Source organism: Bombus terrestris, chromosome 15 (genome assembly GCF_910591885.1).
Source record: "Bombus terrestris chromosome 15, iyBomTerr1.2, whole genome shotgun sequence".
Lineage (NCBI taxonomy): Eukaryota > Metazoa > Arthropoda > Insecta > Hymenoptera > Apidae > Bombus > Bombus terrestris.
In genome coordinates this window covers 6,343,981-6,366,540 of record NC_063283.1, presented here as the reverse complement: position 1 = coordinate 6,366,540, position 22,560 = coordinate 6,343,981, and the positions used below count along the sequence as shown (strand labels likewise).

The window sequence follows — 22,560 nt, the reverse complement described above, 5'->3', positions numbered from 1 at the left end:
TTCCAGTGTATAATTTGCGCTTTAAAGCACTTCAAAGCTTATTGCAATTGAATTCTTTGATGTGTCCAAATTGCTTATGTATAACATGAAGTACTATAAATTAATATCATTAATCTTTATTTTATATCATATTGTAGTGTATACACATAATGTCTCTTGTACTAAAATTCACAATTTACAACCATTTACATCAATAAAGTTCAATTATTCTAGTGCGTACCATGGCTATAAAGGTAATGCCTTAAGAAAAGTATTACATTGTATATATTAATTTGCTTTGTTAGATTACAATATACCTTCTGGAAAGCATTTGAAGGAAATTGATTTGAGTACCAACTCCAAAGCACTGACTGAACAAAAGCAGCGAGATTCACGTGGTGTATCAGGCTCTAATCGACATCTTAAACTAGGTAATTGCAATAAGAAAACTAAAAATAATTATTAACATACATCAATATATTAATAATCCTCAGGTGATGCTCACCAAGTTGCAAACTATTTTCTCACTGGAGGACCATCAAAAGGTCATGCACATTTCGTAAGAGATTGTGATTCAAATAATGATGACAATGATACAGAAAAAACAAGTAATCCTACTATTAAGTCTAATACAGATTTACTTATAAATGAACAAGATTCAAACACAACTTCATCCGATTCTATGGTTGGGGCTCCTTTACCACATATTCCTCCACCACATATTCCTCCAGTACCACATATTCCTCCAGTACCACATATCCCTCCACTACCTATTCCGCCGCATTTGAATTCCATTATACATCCAGCTTTAAATACAATAAGTAGATTACCACATTTGCTAGGGAATAATTTTTTACAATCTGTATTACATCCTGATTTACATCCACATATCAAGACATTACATGATATTCCTAGTACATTAGTAAAAACAGTTAGCGCGCCAGTAAGTGAGTTAATAAATGCCAGATCAGAGCTCCAAGACATGTTGCACCCAAATGGATCGTTTCTTAGAAGTATCAATGAAGTAAGTAATACAAAATGTAATGTAATGTAATTCATATATTTTTGTAATTCTGTTTAATACTTATATTTAAAAATTTGAGGCACGAGAAAATAGAAAAGCAAGGAAAAATCTTAAGAACAATTTAATGTTTCCAATTGGGCAACCACCTATTGTAGGATTAGCTCAACCAAATTTCCACAAGAATGTATGTACTACTTTATTACAAGCGATAATAAACTTGGGAAAATTCTATCATATGTATATTAAATTTATAGGTTCCACTATCGAGTATGATTGAACCACATCTTCCAGTATCTCATCCTCCCCCTAGTGGTTATATGGTGCACTATGTACCACACAATACAGAAACAGCATTAAAGTCTCCAACTGGTTCATCAAAGTAATTACCTTCTAATTTTGAGAATAATAACTTGAATATTCAAAACGATCGAACAAATTCCTTCAATAGTAAAGTATCAAGATATAAATGAAAACAAACAATTAACACGACTATCAGGATTACAATATAATGATGAATAATAAAAGAATTTAACAAAAGTTTTAAGATATTTGTATGTATGAATGCATTCAGTTTAAAACTTCCCTTTAAAAGGTTTGTACAAGTTGTAATATAATATTTTTGTACATGAGAATAATTCTCATTGCAACACAAAAATATATGTAAGTAACAAATATTTTTATGTTCTAGTGATATTATATATCTTTATCATCTTCTCCCCTTTCCTTTTCCTTTCTTTGACGATGAACTTGACGACTGAGAAGATTGTTCACTGGATTGCTTTCCTTGTCGAGTTTTTAACTTTGGAATGGTCGTGCCCACATATGCCAAAACCGAATCTCTAGTGGGAAATTCTGATTTCACAGGAGTACCATCGTCATTTTTGAGTTGTACGCGAATACGTCCGCGAAATAATAATTCTTTGCTACGTTCTCGTGGATGTTGTTTGTTTTCTACTCCAACGTTGAAACCAGCTGCTACCAAAACATCACGAATTTCTTGATATGTTGGATTTTCGACACATTTGTCTTTTGGAAGTTTTCGACCACCTGCTAGAGTTCTTTTACTATTTAGGTATACCGGATAGATACAAATCCATCTACAACAAATTATTATACAGCTGTCAGTTTCATGTCAGAGAGGTTATGCAGCTTATTGTATTTGTATACATATATAATAAATAAAGTATATTAACATAAATTCAGTTACTTAAATATTTCTATAGAAAATAAAATACCAAGTGATACGATAAATGTTTCAATGCTTTAATAAATATACCTTTCACGATCGCTGTGTTTCTTTGATGGGTTCCATGCGAGCGCCATATTTGATGTTATCGATAGTTTCATGGAATAATCGATACTATTAATTCAAACCTTAATTTTTACACAATAAAATAAATATTTAGTATAAAGTACTAAATAACAAGAATATTAATATATAATGAGAATAAGATTAAGTGTATAAAAAAAAAATTAAATCACGTGGGCTCGTCCGGGATTTGAACCCGGGACCTCTCGCACCCGAAGCGAGAATCATACCCCTAGACCAACGAGCCATGTAACAATTACGTCTTGATATATTAATAATAGGAAAATAGAATTAGTTAACATTAAAATATATTTAAAAATGTTAAAAATTATGTAACTATTTCTGTATAAACATTCTCATTAATAATTCACGTAGAAAAGATCACTTTTGAAATAATTTACGTAATAAAATACTAACTGAATATGATACTTAATATAGTATAATTCTCAAAGAGCGATATCTTATCAGTATAGAGAAATTATGGATAATTAAGAAATATTGAAACTCCAATGTTTTATTCCTAAATGAACGATAAATATCGCTTATTACTCAATGTTTACCATTTTGAACTATCACCACATTGATCGGTTTTCGGATTTCTATTCCCATTTATCCCCATTAGATTTCGTGAATTCCGATTTCATATTTGCTAAACAACATTTACGTGTCAGTGCAAGTTCCATTCGGCGAAAATGTAACAATATTTTCGCGATATATGTGTATTCGTATCTTTATACAATTCTTACATAATATTCTTAAACGACATTTTTCATTACATATGTACGTAAATGTAATTGATAAACAAAAAATTGTGAGGTCCATTAATAGAAATACTACAGTAATTAGTGTGTGCAAAATATTAATGCTACATGAAAGGAGGAACTAGCTCTCCGCAAGCAGTTTCAACTTTCACTGTACTGATTACGTGATTAATAAGCAATTATCCCATATAATGGTGAAAGTATACTCTGCATGGTTTACTTTCGCATAGATAGCAAAAGATAGTAAGATCATTGTGCGAATACATACATGAATCTTCATTTACAGCGACTGAAAGTGGAAGGAGTACGCTGATGAAAGGGAGAGAATTAGGTCACACGGAACATAAGTACGCATATTTCAAATATTTCTAGAGAGAAACAATGAAATAAATAAATAAATCATAGTGGAATGAATGATGTACAACAAGCTATATGAATAATGTATAATAATAAAAGTAAAAATCACATAAACTTTCTCGAATACTTGTCTGTTTAACCACAAGTATAGTTATAATTATACTTCCTCTACTGTTAATGTTCTAAATTTTTCGCATCCTAAAATAAAAATTTGGCTACTTGCCTGTACGTGCCAATGCATCGCTGTCAATTTCTAATTGATAATTAAATTTAAATTCGCATTGCATTTTTGCATAACTTTTTCTTTTTGTTTATATATAATAATTATCAATTAATGATCGATTAGTAATAATTGTAATAGTGTTTAGATATTTAAAGAAATTTAAAAAATTCATCTCCATAAAAAAGAAATGAAAACAATATTTCTCAGAGTGGAATTGTTTTTCGATATGCAGAAAGAAATGAAGGTTCTCGTTGTAATCGGTATGTGTCACATTTGAGACGTTTGCATCAGAAAATAAAAAAAGATGGAATGCTTCAAGTAGGTCAATTAATTGCATCAAAGCATCATACATTTTCTTTAATTTATTTGATTATAGGTCAGTATGTCCAAAAACTACAGATCCCGAGGACAACGACGATAGTTCGTCAGAGTGAGTACATAATTAATTCGTATAAGTCCGAGCAATCCTACGATCTTGATTTAATATTTTACTATTTCGTTAATATAATACTTACATATATTCGTTTGCACAGAAGATTATAGAAAGAGAAGGCTTGATAATATGTTTATATGCATTTTATAGTTCGTATCGAGCAATAATCCAACCAATTAATATTTTCCTGTAAAAATAATGTCAGGCTGCTGTGTCAAACGATATTCGTTACAGTTGTTTATCACGTTTCGATTTCTCACCTTTGCATTTGCCTGCGATAGAAAACTTGAAACTGATAACTCATAATAGAAGATCCTAGTATCGTTAAGTGTATTATTAACAACTTGTTGACAACAAGACACGTATAGCATCTTCATGTAAAGATTGCAGTGTCATTACTACCTTATCACTTAAAAGGTACATATATCTATTGATTTTTAAGTTTCTTCGTGTTTAAACATGTAATGCGTGTAATCTACATTTTCAAAAATTGTCTATTCGAAGGTCTTAAAATTTCTACTTACAAATTCTACATTTATAGATTCCGCTTATAAATTTTCCATTTCAATGAGACTTGAATATTCAATTGAATTTAATGTATTCTTTACATAATATTCCGTCACATAAACGTACAAAGTACAGACTTTGTATTTCTTATCCACGATGGAAAGTGGAATCGCTTACGTACGTGTATAATTACTATTTTATCATTTTCTGGTCTTTCTCAACGGTATATGCAAATAATTCAGATATATTATCATTGAAAGGAAGAAAGAATAACGATTAACTGAAAAATTAATGAAGTAAATGTTTATACCCTCTACCCAACAAGTGTCCATTGCGAGAAATAAGAATTTCACGATTTATCGATCCAACTGCACGAATTATAAAAACGTGTTATGCACCATTGCATATAATACCGTTTGAATCTCTATAAATTTATATCGGTATCTTAAGTTACCAAGTTATTATTTACAGTGTAAGAAAGAGCAATTTAATGATCTGCTACGGTAGATTTCGTAACAGGTGGAAATTTCATATCCTTCGGGCCTGGATCAGTCTTAAAAAAAACTTAGCGACCTTAAGACCAATTTCTATGATGACGAAGTTGCAATAATCGAGCAAGCGCACATAGGTTGCTTTAGCTACATACTCGAGTATACGTCAGTCACGTTTGCGATCTATCCGTGCTTGGTGGGATCGATTTCACCGAACAAAATTGATTTCAAAAGGAAACGTTCTTCATTTTCTACGCGACAGAAACAGACAGTGTTCGTTGTCAAGTGAACTATCATTCCCTCCAAATTATGATCAATCGTTATTCTTGAGTTTCATCGAGTTTCGTCATAAAATTTGAATCGTAATAATCACTAATGGGAACCTTGCATTCGAAGGATATGCGTGATGGAGTACGTCGCAGAATGTGAGTGACGATATTATATTCTTGAGGATGTTGAGTTATTCAGTTGCGAAAAACCAGATGTTGACGAATATATAATATTTTACTTAATGACAGGATGTTTTTTTCCAGCGGCAGAAATGCCGTTCGGTAATGGCGAAAAGAATGTTAGTATATACGTATGTTCGATTATGATAATAAACCGTAGTCGCGTCGTATGAGTGAATCAAGTATGGAAAGCATTTATATCGCTAGTCCTTCATCGGTGGGAAAATTAGTGGTAAATAAAGCCGTTCCGCTGGACATAATTCGAGACAAAACAAAGATATGCAAAACACTGATTGCACATTGTTTTCGCTGTATGTTTACAAGAGATATTGTTGCAATTGTGATTGCTAAGTCGTATAAATTTTAACCGATTCATTTATTCTCATATCGAATGAAAAAAAAAAAAAACTTAATACGGAGGGAAGTGTGCATATCAAAAATAAACCACCCAAACAGAAAATAATGTAAAACACAAGTCTTAGTAAATAAATAAATGATACGGATATTATCGGATGTCGAGGCAATTAAACGAATTCTGAGATGATGATTCCTTGAAAACATTGATGTGTCACGACATTTTATTATTTTATAATTTGCCGCTTATGGAAGTCCACAGAAACGTTCGTTGATCGCGCTTATTTTTATTGTGACATGTGCATCTTTTGTTTTATCATGAGGTTTTTACGAGTTCTCTCTTATCGGAACACGCGAGCAATTATTACGTTTAATATCACTTGCGTGATAATGATATTTCATAGGTTTCAACAAATGTATAAATACTTTACGTAAACATTAGATTTTGCAATTGTAGCTTGTAGGCTGAAATTTTCCAATATCGTAAATATTTCAATGACATGTTATGCGATGATAGGTTACCGACCTGCGTCGTACATGTGTGTACAACTGGAATTAATATTTGGTCAATTACTGTGACGTAAAAGGTCAAATAAGTATGCTATCAATTTTGTTTTTACTTTTTGCAATAGAGACATTCATGAATTGAAAATCAAAACGTGAAAAATATCGCGACGAAAGCATACATAACATTGTCTACAATTTCATAACACATAGTCAGTTCTCTAGAAATATTATCCTTAATAGAGGAACACAAATTTACATGAAATTATAAGATACGAAAGACAACATATATACGTATACTAAAATATATAAGATACAATCACATAAAATCATATGCCAATCCTGATACAGTCATTATATAAGAAAATATCTTTTTTTATTTCAAAACATTAATAGCTAGTCATACGATGTAATGTAGATAGATTTTTAAGCCAATGGCAATTTTTTGAGATAAATATTTACAAAAATGGAACTTTCATATTCTTGCCTGATGATCACGTGACATACATATACTATTAAGTTATCAATATAACGCGAAGGTTATACGAGTAGCGCGGTCCAACCTTATTCTTAGCAATCGATACAACAGTTTATCGAAAGATGTTTGATCGAATGAGTGGCAATTCATACGGAAAACGAGTATGTCGTGGAAGCATTTGCTCAGGCGGTTAGAATGTCAATTTGCTAGTTTTTCCCGTCAGTCGAATCACTTACGTTATGCGACTCGAAATCTTGAACCAGAGCGCAGACACATTCAGATTAACGACAGGTAAAAATCAACATTTTGAATGTTCAACCGACTACGTAAGTCTATATAGTTGTGGTTATTACTATTATTATTACTATTGTTATTACCATTAAATATTGTACTATATACAAATCCTTAACAAAGTAATTTACCAGGCGCGTGCGTATTTTAAATAAAATGGTTTAGGTGTGTACTAAATAGTTTGCTCTTTACTCTCTGCGTTGATTTGCGCCATTTAATATTGAAATTAATTATTTAACTTCATAGGATATGTACATAATCATTGTCTTTACTCCAGTATTTTCAGTGTCGGGAATTATACGAGAGTAGTGGGGAAAAAGTGTTCTTCGGTTTCTAGAACCATAGTGGTCAGACATTTTGGACAGTTGTGTAACGTATACTTTTGTGAACGCGGATTATTTGATAGTATGTAATAATGGTGATAATGTAAAAATGTTCCGTTCGAAACCTAAGCAAAAGGTATTTAGTAATATGTATTTAGTGTAGAAATTTTTGTTATTGCTCCTTTTATTTAAGTAAAAACCATGTAACTAATGTTTGTACAAACTGGTTCAATTTGTTTCGCTGTAACAATATTTCCTCTATTCTAAGATATTCCTAATATGTTTATTATAATTGTTACAATTTGCAATAGATATAGACATTACAATTACTTAATTTTTCTATTAGATATCCATGATGTAATTCATGGCCAGCAAACAAAACGCGAACAATTTTCGCTCGATGGGCGAAGTCGCGCGACTGCGCGATACCCGAGATTGCGCTAAACTAGTTATATGTTCAGTGACGTAGCAAGTGTACCGTGTTCATGTATACTCCCATTTTCCTATCTCGACCAAGTTCCAGCAAAACAGACATAATCTGATAACAAAAAACGCATCTGTGATCAACAATTTATATTTAAGCGAAAATAAATAAAAATTCCTCGAAAGAAGAATTTTATTGCACTATACCGACGATTCGCCCCTATGATAAACTCTCGATGAAAAACTTATCATTACCCGACTGTAAACACTTATTACTCCACAAAATCGTATTAATAAGTTAAATTACGAATGCAATCTCGAAATAAAAAAGAGACGCAATCAGATTCGATTATTGGCTCATGTGATAGATACGTGACTGAGGTTCACTCCCCGCACCCTAACCTCACCTCGTCGCAACGCTACTCTCTTCTACTGGTTGTACCCAGTAGTTCTACCGTACCGACATCCCTCCTCAATCAGCTTTAAACTTCGCTTGTTATTTCCAGGCTCCAAAGCTCCAGTACTCATTTAGCGTGTGACAGTAAATCTTCGACGATGTCGAGTCTTCAAAGGGATCAACTTGGCCAGCGGGGACAGGGCGATGTCGTTTGTTCTAGTTTATTACGTGGTATTGACCATCTAAAAAATCCCCAGTTGAATAAGGTAAGCTAACGTTACGTGTTGCAATTTAACATATAATAGCGGTTTACGATGCCGACAGAATCGCTGACAGTTTGACATCTAATATCATGTTTCGTACTTTTTCAATGCACTTCATTGAAAAGAAGAAACGTACATTATATATTATATAGATTGTGGATTTCTATGTATTTGGGTTATATTTAAAGTAGAGTACTCGTTATAATCTGTCACTCTTATAGTAAAGATAGTACTAATCTTTATTTATGTTTATGAATTCGCATAACAATTTGAGATTACATCTCATTAGCGTGTGATAATTATAAAGAGGACAAAAAGTAACGACTGACTATTGATTATTGCAACGGTATCCAAGGCATTCGTTCTTCTATCGAATCGAAAACTTTCCTATGTTAATCCGTGAAAATAACCTGTACGTTGTAGCTGTTTTTTGGCGCGAAATTTGCATTTCATATTTGCACCTTTAACGGTCATTGCTTTGTTGGACAGTAGCGGAAAGCTTTCTGTTGTTTTATTCAATATGTGCGTATATTTTACCTCTATAACGTCGTGTAACTTTGATTATTATATTAGTTATATCGTGATCGTTTGCTTCTTAACAAAATCTGTGAAAATTACCAATTCATTGCTCGTATACACATATCCGGAGGTTGATGCATAATTGCATAAATTTAAATAATGCGTAACATAATAAATAACATAATGACGTAAACATTTCTTTATACTGAGGACAAAAAATTCGAGTTACATAGAATTAAATGGTATAGTAATTTATGAATGAAAAGATCTTCAGTTAAGTCCTATTCTGTTGTACTATGAATGACCTATGAAGTTTTATACATGTCATCACTCTGTGATGAAATTTTAACACAGTTTATAAGATATTTTTCACTATTTCGCAATTTGGTCTTTATCAAACATCTGTATATTTTGAGCCAGCGAATTGTAACTTTACATTACCTTTTTACTACTTTAATTATTACTATATACTTTCATTAAGTTTATTTTACTTTTATATTACTCGTTGTTTAATTTTAATATATTAATATCGGAAATGAAGTTATAATTACACTTTGATACTTTGAAGAATTTTACCTTTAGCTAACAAGAATCGTGCAGAAATATAGATACACGGAGGTGTATAAAATGAGAGAATGTGAGTATGAAAGAATTATTAATTAATATTTAGAATGAAAATACGGGAAATATGAAAAATATTCGTTAGAAGGATAATTATGCGGTTACGTTCAATAGGTCACGTAGCCGATGCGATTCCATGAAATTCACTTTCACGGCACACATACTTAAGAAACGGAACAAGCGGTGGTATGACAACCTGAGAATGATGAAACGGACGCTTCTTACGTATATGATAAAACGCCGTTATCTTTATCACAGTTTTTATACATGACTTTATGTTCGTATAATACCCGTTCATCGAAATTAATCCATACCTATAAGAAGACGCCAACAAATTCAACTAAAGATTTAAAAAACAGTTGACGAATACAGGAAAAATACGTGTAACTCCTTTTCACAAATTTACAGATATAGCTATATAAATAAGTATTATTTTGGATCCTAGTTTCACGACTAATGGCTAAAAGTCGAGGGAATATTTTATATAAATAAAGTTTCTCGAGTTATAAAAATCTACAAGTACCAAAAGTCAGAGAATCAAAATGAGAATCTTACCTAAGCTTAAGCACTGAGAGTATAGCATTTTGCAACTGCGATGTTGCAAACTTTGAAACGTGTTTAAAAATGAGGCGCAGTTGGTAGTAGTATTGACCAAACTAAAATAATTTTCTGCGTGACTGTGCAAATTGTACTGTACGTCGCTGTTCCGGAAACATTCGCTTGTGATTACGAAATTTACTGGGAATTTCACGGTTAACAACCGTTCTTCGAAGGTTACCGTTTAAGGAGTAACACGTATCTTCCTATGGAAATTCAAGACACACTTACGATATTTTCTTCTCTGTCATTCGGTTGTGTCTTTTCTCCGTAACTTGTAAATATCTTATTATCTTGTACAATATCTGAGTAATCAATAGCGAATTTAAGTCTACATAATAGACTGCGTTTCATTTTGTGAAAGATATATTTCAATATCTACGCGTCGAATAAAAAAATTAGTAGGTTTTTAATGCAATGTGACGATCAGAAATGATGAAAGTTTGACAAATATTTTGTTAGAAACCTAGCCAGTTAGAAATAATTATTTTAGTATTTAACTTGGATTTATTAGTCTAATAAAAGAACAGGAATGGCTGGGTTATAAAAAAAAGACAAGAGTGGTCCCACTATAAATAGTTCCAGTGTCTAGTGGGTTAAGGATCAAAAAGTTACACATGAATAACTTTACCAATCTAAAATCACTTTCTAAACATCTGATATTTACTAGTTTAAAACTAGTTTTAAAATACGCTCTATTAACTCTTTATAGTCGAATGTTCTTTTACCTATAGAAGTGCAATTTTTCGAATAAGTATGACGAATATTAATTGACATAAATAGCAAATAACGATATAATGATAGGACGTAATAAGAAGAGAGATAAGATTCATACAACATAGATATACAGATATAAAACTTGACGTTGTATAACATCAGATATGATTAAGATTGAAACATTGTAAATAACTAATCGAACTGGGTGGGTCGTATTTGATGATACAAATAAAAAGGAAATTTCTATGAAAGTCTCAAGAAGTTTTATCTTGAGAGTTCTCGAATAAACATTTCACGATCAGAGTTTTATTTTTCAGAGAAATTAATTTCGAAAATTTAATCATTGCACGTATACTCTTACCCCGATGTTAAAGGTTTAACGTTCAAAGAATTAAAGATATAAACATTGTCAAAGTCCTAAGTATAATATATACTCTATACAGAGTATATATTACAGAGTATATATTACAGAGTATATATACAGAGAATATATACTCTATACAGAGTATATATTATTCTAATATTAGAGAGTATTGTCTGAATATTGATTTCTGTACTGACAGATAATTTATCTATCAACTTAAATGTTTGTTCGCCTTTGATGTAACAAAAATTCAAATATAGTCACTCCAAGGTTTACATGTATATACATTATATGAATTCTTCGACGATTAAACTTCTAAATACTTAGTTTTCATCCACTCGCATTCAAAGACAATCTCAATAGCTGGCACTGATAAAATTCCACTAATAAATCTCTCAATACCTACGATTTATTGTCCTTGACCATAGTCTCATATTTAAAATAAATTTGATCCGTTATTTATCCGAGAATGAACTCGAGCAAATATTCGTACTATCGAAGAGCTGGAAAACTCCAGTCGACGATATCTTAAAATACTACCTCCCCTCGTTCCCCTACCTTTTTTTGTGTAATTATGCAAAAATTGCACACATCACGCGACTATTGAAACAAGCTGTCACGAATCAGCTGATAGGAATAATTATATATCGACGATGGTATTGTTTCATATTTATATGCTATTGTTTCTTTGTCAGGCTCGAATCACCTAGGTAATTTGCGAATTTAGATATTCCAGGGATTTACTATTATTTAATTAAACATTGATTTAATTTAATTGCAAAGCGGATTGAATATTAAATACAAAGAAGAGTCGACTGAGATATTCACTCATTGAGACAAGCGCGTTCACATTAAATATTCGGTGTTTTCTTATTATTTAGAATTGTTCAGATATCAAATGTTACGTGAAACATATAAAAATACTCTTATCGTAGGAATTTCAATAGTTTGGTTCAAATATTGACAAATTTAGCAGCTTCGGTTATTTTCAATTAAGAAATGATCGGTCAAATGGAATATTCTTAAAAAAAAATTCACATAAACTTTTCTTTCTTCTTTTGTATTATTATTTTCATATTAATTTTAGATTACGTATTATGTATCACCTATGTACTAATATCATAATATTTACGAATTAATGTTTAGAAAGTAAATAAGTACAGATAGTTAAATAGATAAATAAATATATATCGTACACTAATAGTTAACATTTACACGAGTTCAGTATACTGCGCCCTTGCAACAAGGGCGCACCTGGATTATGCGTGATACGCATTGGAGCAAATATTATGATTCTTGCGGTAGGTCGTGACTCGTTTCGTAACCAAAGGCTTCCAGAGTTGCGTATCGATCGTTTGTTAGCCGGTACAACTCCTGGCAACCGTTTCCATCGTGGATTTGTTAGTCATGGGACTCGAGGATCCCGTGGATAGCTCGTAGGAACAATGGACACGGATTGGTGGGACCTCGTGCCAGACTTTCACAGAACCGCGCGTATTCCTGAACCTCTGCTTGCTCTGGATGGAAGGGTATTTTATTCTGCAATTTTTATTGAATCCTTCGCACGTTTTATGACGTTTATGTTTTTCATTTATCGAATTTATCTGAACCATTCTTTTCGTCTAATATTCACTCGATAATCGATAGATTTCAACGAAACTAGATAGGATTCTTTTTCTTCCTTCGCCACAATACCAGAAGCTTTTTGCGGTTACCTGCTTACCGATATTCGAATCCATCATCGAGGCAACGTTTCGTGGTGTTCTTACGACGTAACATCTATCTATATCGTCTTCTCGGTGTTTCACGTACTTTACGGATTCTGAACATTTAATTGCTTCAATAATTCCAGCAATAAATAGAGCAACTTTAGATCCTTGGATTTAGCAATTCGCGATGTACTTGCAATAGCCTTCTGATTTGAATATACCGTGTTTTCACCAAGTCGAACAATGCGATCGATCGACAAGGTATTAAGAATCATTCTCTTCTGGAAAATATTTCGATTTTTCATCAAACTTTGCATCGGCATAGTCAATCATCGCGAAGCTGAACATTTTGCCTCTAAGTGTTCTCGTTACGTACACAGAGTACTCTGTACACGCTTTCTACAATTTCCAAGCAAGCGGCAAAGCGTGAAAGATCAATCGCGAAATGTCATCGGATGTAAATCTGTAAATATTTACATACTATGAATCTTCTAACACCTCTTTTTTCCTCTGGTATCGACGTTTTTCATTTCGATTCGCAAATACACGATGAGATAAGATAAGCAGAGATCTCGAAAGATTTTAGTCGAGTTATCGTCTGGTAGGTGTTCCTCGACATCGAAAATCATTTTCCTTGATCTCGAAAGGTTCTCCAACTTTCGTGCCTGTGCTCGGTGCATTGGTCCGTTACGAAATTTCGAAAGTTCCTTTCTGGTTTAATGGACCGTCAATTGCACAAGGATTAACGTCACTCGTCGTTTCGTTTATTCGACTTCGGAGGAAAGATTGGTTATTTTAAGTAACGCAACGAGATTTTGCTGGTTACATATGCAGCGAGTTGCCAACAACAACGATAATTGTCAGATGCATAATTAGAAGTCAATCACGAAATCATAACTAACTCAGTCATGTTTAGACATTTTCTACTAATTCAAATAACTCAAAAATGGAAGACGATCAGAAGTATAATATTTACAGACATTTTTCTTAAATCCAAATTTTAGAGAATTTGAAGAAATGGAACCCGACTAAAGATTCGCGTTACCTTCTAGATTTTTAGATTTTTTAATTTCTCCATATCACGCGCATCCTTTGTATTCTTGTACTGTCCAATTTCCTATGAACAAAACGATCAAATAAATATCCTAATAATTCCAATCTAGTAATAAATCGTTCTACCAAGCATCCTTCTATTTTCTTTTCTTTTCTTCTCTCTCTCTCTCTCTCTTTTTTAACGAAAAATTCCACTGACACTCTTTTGGATTCGAGACTAACCGGATAGCGTAGGGTCAAAGCACTCTGAATGTATAGTATTTTTCCATCGACAACCGGGGTCGTTGACAATGCTTCGAACGTACCAACTAGACCAACCATCGACTACGTCAGTTCACTTTTATTAATTACGATAGGGGTCGAGGATGGAGAACATGCATTTCCCCTTCTGTGTCTCGTTTTATTACGAATCAATAGCGAGCTTTGACTTTTCAAGTCGATCATTTTAAACATCGAACCAGCGATCGAACGTCATATTTCGTAAAACTTACGTAAAACTGTTTTACATTGCAAATAGACGTTTTCAATTTGCCCTCTGCTTCGCGACATGCGCTGTTTTATCGTGGAAATATGCAGTACCGAGTAATTACGATGATAAATAATTTTACACGTGTTTTTCCTTCGCGACGAAGTGAAAGGATCCTGGAAGGAAGGTGTTCGAGCGTCGTGTAATATAGTAAAAAAAAAAAAAAATAGGATTTTTGTCCACCAACTTTAACTGGGTAAACTGGTCGAGTTTCATCGACTAGAATTTCACGAGGCTTGTGTGCTTTTCAATTTAAAAGCTTGGATGCTTGTCTAATGTAGAAATCTTTCGGAATTATTCTAAAAATTAAAGGTCTCTCTGAGAGCTAGTAGAGTTGCTATTTAACTGTTTCTTAACTTACGTAAGTTCCTACCAATTTTAGTAAAATTCCATAGTAAGATAAGTGGAATAAAATGAGTGGAATTTAAAGGGAAATCATTGAATATTTTATTACACTATATTCTGATCTAGAGATATATATTGTTATGGATTCACGAGGTTTCGTAATAAAATAAACAAATCCTTCTCACGCGAAAGAATATCTTTTTCATATTAAATTTCTATCCGTATTTTACGTTATATTCGAAGCTAAGAAATTGCAATGATTCACTGACACCATAACGACGCTCTTTATGGATTTTATCATCGAAATAAAACTCTACGAATGTCTTAGTCGACCACGTATCAGCTTCATTAAAAATTAAAAATATTAAAATTAAAAATAATAAAATAATATTGAAATAGAGGGAGAGTATGGTTAATGGCATTTAGAAAAAGTTGCCTTCAATTAACGTCAAGTCAACTTCAAAAAACTGAAGAAAATAAACCTGTTTTACTAGTATCTAAAATCGTACTTTTATCATAATCGTAAAAAAGAAAATTACCTGTTAATTACAAGAGTGCGTAAAAGTAACGCTTGATACGTCATAAGAGACTGATAAATTACACTAATTAATATCGGATGACTGGCAGGAAAAAGCTCTTTCTCGTGTTGAATACAAAAAGATAACGAAATGATCGAATGATGCATACAATACAATGAATGGTATTGTTCGAGAAAATACTATAATTGTCATTAGTCCTCTTGAACAGACATGTTATCGTTTCAATTAATCGATATCACACACGTTATACACTTCAATGGTTGTGTTGGTATTCTATTGTTAGAGTAACTGAAAATTGTTCCATTTGCATTAACCGTAATACAATCATGCGTTTTTACCTTCTTCGTCATAAGTTTCTAAACAAAGATTATGCTAATTCAAATATGTATCTGTTTATTATTTTCCAATGCATAAAATAAACAACGCATAGCACAGCAGCTAACTTTAACTAATTTTGTTGCATTCCAAAGAAATTAAGATTAATTTTAATTTAGCTTTATTTAAAATTCAAAAGAAATCCGGTTGCGTGGATGGCGTAGAAATAAATGAATTAATTAGTCGATATCGAAGAAAGGATACAAACAACATTTTATGAACGAAATTCGAGCCAAATTTATAATGTTAATACAAGATACTTGAAAGTCTTGAAAGTGTTTCGGGAAAACGTTTCACCGGTTCGATGAAAGCTTTTGTCCAAACATTCTAACAAAAACCACTCAAATCCCACGAAAATAGACTATTGCGTATTTATAAAATTTCGAATCGGTCACTTCGCCTATTCTACTAATTCTAATATTAAAACTACCACTTGGCCTGGTTATGTCCGGTATAAATTGGACAGACATTCCACGCTTCCGATATTAAAGTCTTCTGTACGCTCTTTCTTCTCTTGATCTTTATGTTTTTGGCCTTGACGATGGATATATAGGTTTTGATAAATAAAAATCAGTAAAAGAAGCAATTATGTAATATGACCACGACGATCATAGTGATGCGTACTGTTCTGTGCTCTTGGCCATAATATCAGTGCTGATTAAGTTGAATTTAATTAGTCAGCCTAATTAGCTAGTTGGCAAACCGATGAATCTTGCGAGTGAATCGAATTAAAAATTCTCGACTGTTGGTCCCCTAAATGTTGCATCTTCGATGGAAATTGAATCTAATTTTAACGAGCTTCAATTATGTTACTTAATAGAATGTCATATTACAGAATGTTATTTGTAACAATTTGTTGTTAAAATAATATGTTTCTGAATCGGACAAGTTACACATATTCGCTATCATTATTATGTAAATATTGTTAATGGTACGATACAGCGTGTCCAATTTAAAGCGATCCTCGAGAATATTTTCAAAACAGCTGACGTTGGAAGAAATGCATAGAATTGTACGTCCTTTAACACGTTTTTCAACGATCTGTCTCGTTATTCATTACGACACAATACTAATTTATTTATGTTTCTTTTTTTACACAATGGCAGCGAAAATGAGACAAAATTGATGAATGACGCGAAGAAATTTTTTTTTTTCTAATATTATCAAAGTTATTATGTCATTCCTTATCGATGGAAGATGTATACATCGTATGTACTGCTTTGAAGTCGAAAGATTTATTGACTCCTTTGTCGATTTAAATGCTTCAAGCATCTGATCCATCAAGTAAGTCGGTCCTTGAGCGAACCGAATGTGGATCATGGAAATTTACATCCTGAGGGTATACTCGTTAATTCCCGTGTACATAAGTGATATATCATCTCAATTGCTTGTTTCTAAACGCCTTAATGTCTCGCGATTTTATATCATGTCGTTTATAATTGACAATTTTACGGTTTTCAAATTGATGTTTCCTGTCGGCTGGAGATTAAGAAAAAGAAGAGAAATATTGAACATTTATCGAAAAATAAGTTAACAGAAAAAGGGTGAACACATTGAGAAAAAATTAAACTCGTACGTACTTGATTTCCTTTCAAACCGTTTCAAATTTCAATTTCATGTTCTCTAAATTTCGATATATTTTCGATTTCTTCGAAAACAATCTTCCCTGGTCGTGTAAAAATAAGACCAAAGTATTCCAAAATTTGTTAATATATCATATCATTGAACGCGAGTTACGAAATATTTTGATTTGCAAACATGTGAGCGCGTGTTATTTAAAGACCATGATGTAAGATCGAGTCAGAGGCAACAGCTGATCGCCTTTCACTCACGTTCACTGCCAACCGACAGGAATTTTCTCATTAACCCATTCCAGACAGTAATGGAATGATTCCTGTCAATGTCAGGATAGCATCAGGCTGACCCCATGATGCGTCTCTGTTTATTGCATTCATTTAATCTGATGACCCCACTATTTAAATTAGATAATATCGATAAGAGAAAGAAGTGTATGTATTCGCCCAATTTCCTTTCATAATCTCTTGACGTACAAAATGAATGAATTGCATTAGCATCTTTTATAATTTTTATTTCAGACCTGCTTAAACCAAGAAAATATTTCTCTACAATGTATGCTTATGAAAATAAATAATCTTTTCATTCCAGGGGATGGCCTTTAGTATTGAGGAGAGACAGACATTAGGAATTCATGGTCTATTGCCAGCAGCTGTAAAAACCCAGGAAGAACAACTAGAACTCTGTCGCTTGAATCTAGATCGTTATGATGATGATTTATCAAAATATATATACCTCATTGGTTTACTGGTACGTACTAACTATTAGTTTATCCTTTCCTTTATAAGTATCTGAATTATTGAATTGAGAAATTTGTTTAAAATAGTCAAGATTATTCGTTCAAATATCTGAAATACTCTAAAGTATAAGGAGAATCTAGAGGATCCAAAGAAATTGTTCTACATTTTTTTATTCTGTATTACGTTTCCACTGAAGAAGAATAACCGTTCAATGTTATTCTTACAGGACCGAAATGAAAAACTTTTCTACCGTCTATTGGGAGACAATGTGGAGAAAATGATGCCCCTGGTATATACACCCACAGTAGGTTTAGCATGTCAGAAATTTGGCCTAATTTACAGAAGACCACGAGGTCTGTTTATAAGTATACATGACAAAGGATATGTATATGATATTTTGTGTAATTGGCCTGAACACGATGTACGAGCTATCGTCGTAACCGATGGCGAAAGAATATTGGGACTGGGTGACTTAGGAGCCTATGGAATGGGAATACCAATTGGAAAATTGTCTTTGTACACCGCTTTGGCTGGAATTAAACCTCACCAGTGCTTGCCAATTACTCTAGACGTTGGTACAAACACTCAGGTTGGTACAAAGATTTCTAAATAATTAACGCGTTTATAGTCCAGGTGTCTAAATTGTGTACCCATATACGGGTCAGGAGATTACAAATGTGTTAATTATGAAGTAATCAACTTCTCAATTAAGTGAAAGTGTTTCTTATGAACAGGATGTGATTATGAAATACATATGTCGAATGTACGTTTATAAATTGTGTTAATTCCTATAATGGAATTAACTCTTGTTATATCTTTGCAAGATATGAATGTTTTATCCCAAAACAGTATAGGATGGGTCTAAAAATAATATTATTTATATGTAAACATACGCAAAGAAGATAATAAATGTTATACAAACTGATTAAATACTAACTTCTGTTTCAGTCTCTGTTAGACGATCCCCTTTATATTGGTCACAGACACAAGCGTGTTATTGGTCAGGAATATGATGAATTTTTAGACGAATTTATGCAGGCTGCCGTCAAAAGATACGGACAAAATACTTTAATCCAGTTTGAAGACTTTGGAAACGCCAATGCGTTCAGATTACTTAATAAATATCGTGATCACTACTGCACCTTCAACGACGATATTCAGGGAACTGCATCAGTTGCTGTAGCTGGTTTGTTGGCATCTCTTCGTGTCACGAATACGAAATTGTCGGAGAATACAATCGTCTTCCAAGGTGCTGGAGAGGTAAATATCAGGACTTGATACTTTAGATCGATTGTAATACTTTTAAGAAATGTATTAAGAAACTATAAATCGATATCATAAATATAAACATAATCTGAATTAGTGTCAAGAATTTAGTTTCATTCAATATTGTAGGCTTCACTGGGCATTGCGTGGTTGTGTGTCATGGCCATGGAGAAAGAAGGCGTGAGTAAAGCAGAAGCCAAGAGTAAAATTTGGATGGTCGACTCAAAAGGATTAATTGTTAAAAATCGTCCAAGCGGTGGGCTGACAGAGCATAAATTGCACTTTGCTCGAGATGATGCGCCAATAGATACATTATTGGAAGTTGTTAAAACCGCAAAACCTACGGTACTTATTGGTGCAGCAGCAGTTGGTGGTGCGTTTACCACTGAAATATTGGTAGAAATGGCAAATAACAATGAAAAGCCTGTAATTTTTGCTCTTAGCAATCCAACAAGTAAAGCAGAATGCACTGCTGAGCAAGCATACACTGCTACAAAGGTATTATTACAGAAATATTGTAAAATTCTCAATTGTATTCCAATAATGTGTGAACTATAGTATGTAAGAGCAAAAAATCGAGTAATTAATTTTAAATATTTACAGGGAAAATGTGTATTTGCTAGTGGATCACCGTTCCCACCAGTGACGTACAATGGAAAGACTTTCTATCCTGGTCAGGGAAATAACAGTTATATCTTCCCTGGAGTAGCATTGGGCGTTATATGCTGTGGTATGCGTACTATCCCTGAAGACACATTCCTCGTTGCTGCCAAGTCATTGTCCGATATGGTTTCTGAGGAAGATTTAGAGAAAGGAAACTTGTATCCGCCACTCCAAGACATTCAGAAATGTTCTTTGAAAATAGCTGTTGAGGTTATGAAGTATGGTTATGACAATGGTAAGACTTGTATTTTCTAACATTCCTGTATAATGCGTTTAGCAATTAGATCGAACTAAAAGAATTGATTTTATTTCCATAGAACTTGCTACGGTTCATCCTCAGCCCAAAGACTATGAAAAATTTATTCAGGCACAATTGTACGATACAACTTACAAACCATCAGTTCCTCCAGTATACAAATGGTCCAAAATGTAATTCTGACTGTCATCGATTTATATGTGAGGCTTTGATAAAATTTGAGTAGATCGATTACACAAATGTACGCAACATTTGCCTAACAACGTCGATTTTTTTATTTGGTATGGTATTGTAATTGCCTGTTGATCAGGTTCGTATATAAAAAGCTCTGTTTTTCGTGCGCGTGTATGAGCAACATGTATGAGTGTGTATTGTAAAAAGTATCTTGTCGAAATATTGTATAAACGTATGTAACGCAACGATGTATTGGACAACTTTAAATTATTGGGATGAAAAATTTGATTTACTAGTTGGAAAAATAAATGTCAAAAATTATTTGAAAGAAACGTGTTTATTGCTACTCGAAACAGCATTTTTTCGCAGTGCTCAGACATATTCCTTTCGTATTTTGTACGAGCAGCAGTATGTGACAAATTTCCGTCATATCGTATGTATAAGAAAACTAAAAGAGTCAAACGAGACGATGTACATTGTGTAGGATCTTCGTAATTTTTTAGAACTTATCCCTCTATTAAACAAAATAAAAGCAGAGGCGTTCTTAGGTACGTGAGTTCGCATTTATTCTTAAGGATTATATGCGACGCACGCGTAAAATTCTCAGTATTTAGGAGGTGCCATTCAATCAATCCATTTCAGCCTTCTAATCGGATTGATGAAACGTAAAACACACATGATTGTCTGCAATATCGTAAGATTATGCACAAAATTTAGATATACATTAAACCGAAAAGAAAAAAGTGAAACAAATTTGCATCAGCTTTATCCAAAAGTTCCTAAAAAAGATCTATCACATTTTCTAAAATAAATCATATATGCGATATTTTTATGGTTTCTGAAAACATTAACACGTGTATTTTACGACAATGAATTGGCGTCCAATGAATTTCTCTCTCACACACTCCCTCCCTTTCTCGCTCTCACTTTCTCCTTTTCGTTAATCTTAGTGTCAACATGTACGCATATATTTACTTATTTCTTAACGCTAAATCTTTTTCTTACTACTAAACACGCCATGGTCATCAATCTATAACAGAGTATAAACTGCGACCCTTCTTTACTCCAAACTTTGTTGCATAACATTGTAATAAAATTAAGGGATAAAATGTACAGAAGAGCGTTTAGAAAATGTGTCGCAGGACTTTATAACGCTACACTGAGCAGACACGCTGGTCTTTTCGCAAAACACTAATAGGGACCTACCTCGTCAAGTCACATTACATCATCTACCAATTTTAATATCTCACAATTGGAGATAAGAATGGTAACTTGGTGTATTTTTCATGTGATTATTCTCGATATTCTATCATAAATTATATCGAATCTGAGTCCCACAGCACCATTGTACTACTGCTTTTTTTCTTTTATTTTACACTGTTAGTAAACAATACAATTTTGCAATTTAATCAACGTCGTTGATCGTTGCTAACAAATTTAATTACATTTTCTAATAAAATTTCGAACCTCCTTTCTTCTTTTCCTTTTTTTTCTTTTTATCTACTTGTTTAAATTCGTTTAGTTATTCGGTTTATGTCATCGAATCTTTTTATAACCGGAAAGATACAGTCTTATAAGACTTAAGGGCATCAGAATAACGACGTGGGACAATAACGTCGTTGACAGTGGAGTGTCTGTCCAGTACGGAAGTCGGTCCCTTTCCTAGCTTCATCGTGAGAGAGAATGTGATCGTTCATGACTTTGTTGAGAATCACCTGCTGCCCGAAGATCTGGCAATCTTTGATGTGCAGGTAACGCATCAAAGAAAGAATGTGCCAGCGCGTCCTTTAGTGTTATCCTCTGAGAAGGTTCATATTCTAACATTTTTTGGACGAGATCGAATAATTGTCGATGTTCTTCATCGTCCGAAAGCATACAGCGCTGCGCATACAAAATGAAAATACATTAACATTTAAAGGTAATTTTAAATTAGAAGATCTGTTCACCGTTTTGTT

General features: G+C 33.0%; 4 protein-coding genes, 1 long non-coding RNA gene and 1 other non-coding gene across 11 annotated transcripts in view; 2 read left to right on the top strand and 4 right to left on the bottom strand.

Annotated features, from left to right (window-relative positions):
- Nucleotides 1-100: 100 nt before the first annotated feature.
- On the bottom strand, nucleotides 101-2,395 carry LOC100648261 (signal recognition particle 19 kDa protein). The gene is made up of 2 exons (XM_020866929.2): nucleotides 2,280-2,395; nucleotides 101-2,100 (listed from the first exon to the last, which is right to left on the bottom strand). Exons 1-2 carry the CDS (start codon nucleotides 2,348-2,350, stop codon nucleotides 1,710-1,712), a joined length of 462 nt encoding a protein of 153 aa, XP_020722588.1. The 5' UTR covers nucleotides 2,351-2,395; the 3' UTR covers nucleotides 101-1,709.
- LOC100647792 lies at nucleotides 662-1,394 on the top strand. Its single transcript, XM_012317262.3, has 3 exons — nucleotides 662-1,003; nucleotides 1,083-1,187; nucleotides 1,258-1,394. Exons 1-3 carry the CDS (start codon nucleotides 662-664, stop codon nucleotides 1,384-1,386), a joined length of 576 nt encoding a protein of 191 aa, XP_012172652.2. The 3' UTR covers nucleotides 1,387-1,394.
- A 92-nt stretch (nucleotides 2,396-2,487) lies between the features above and the next one.
- On the bottom strand, nucleotides 2,488-2,559 carry TRNAP-CGG. Its single transcript has one exon. It is a non-coding gene; the product is annotated as a tRNA-Pro (tRNA).
- Nucleotides 2,560-5,260: 2,701 nt separating this feature from the next.
- LOC100648375 (NADP-dependent malic enzyme) lies at nucleotides 5,261-20,937 on the top strand. Of its 4 annotated transcripts, none has more exons than XM_003401393.4 (8): nucleotides 5,261-5,509; nucleotides 8,413-8,569; nucleotides 18,098-18,256; nucleotides 18,473-18,835; nucleotides 19,195-19,506; nucleotides 19,642-20,010; nucleotides 20,116-20,410; nucleotides 20,493-20,937. In XM_003401393.4, the coding sequence occupies exons 1-8, from the start codon at nucleotides 5,460-5,462 to the stop codon at nucleotides 20,606-20,608; spliced, it is 1,821 nt and encodes a 606-aa protein (XP_003401441.1). In that variant the 5' UTR covers nucleotides 5,261-5,459; the 3' UTR covers nucleotides 20,609-20,937. The 4 variants fall into 4 exon arrangements, with proteins under 4 accessions (XP_003401441.1, XP_048268498.1, XP_003401442.1 ...); XM_048412541.1 differs by lacking the exon at nucleotides 5,261-5,509 and adding an exon at nucleotides 5,624-5,652; XM_003401394.4 differs by lacking the exon at nucleotides 5,261-5,509 and adding an exon at nucleotides 6,991-7,160.
- LOC125386395 lies at nucleotides 7,650-8,455 on the bottom strand. The gene is made up of 2 exons (XR_007226499.1): nucleotides 8,314-8,455; nucleotides 7,650-8,021 (listed from the first exon to the last, which is right to left on the bottom strand). It is a non-coding gene; the product is annotated as an uncharacterized LOC125386395 (long non-coding RNA).
- Nucleotides 20,924-22,560, bottom strand: part of LOC100647914 (dual specificity protein kinase CLK2) — a 42,127-nt gene continuing 40,490 nt past the window's right edge. For all 3 annotated transcript variants that reach the window (XM_012317268.3, XM_012317265.3, XM_012317267.3), the window contains one exon: nucleotides 20,924-22,486. In XM_012317268.3, the coding sequence (XP_012172658.1) occupies nucleotides 22,274-22,486 (213 nt within the window). In that variant the 3' untranslated portion in view covers nucleotides 20,924-22,273. The remainder of the gene's footprint in view (nucleotides 22,487-22,560) is intronic.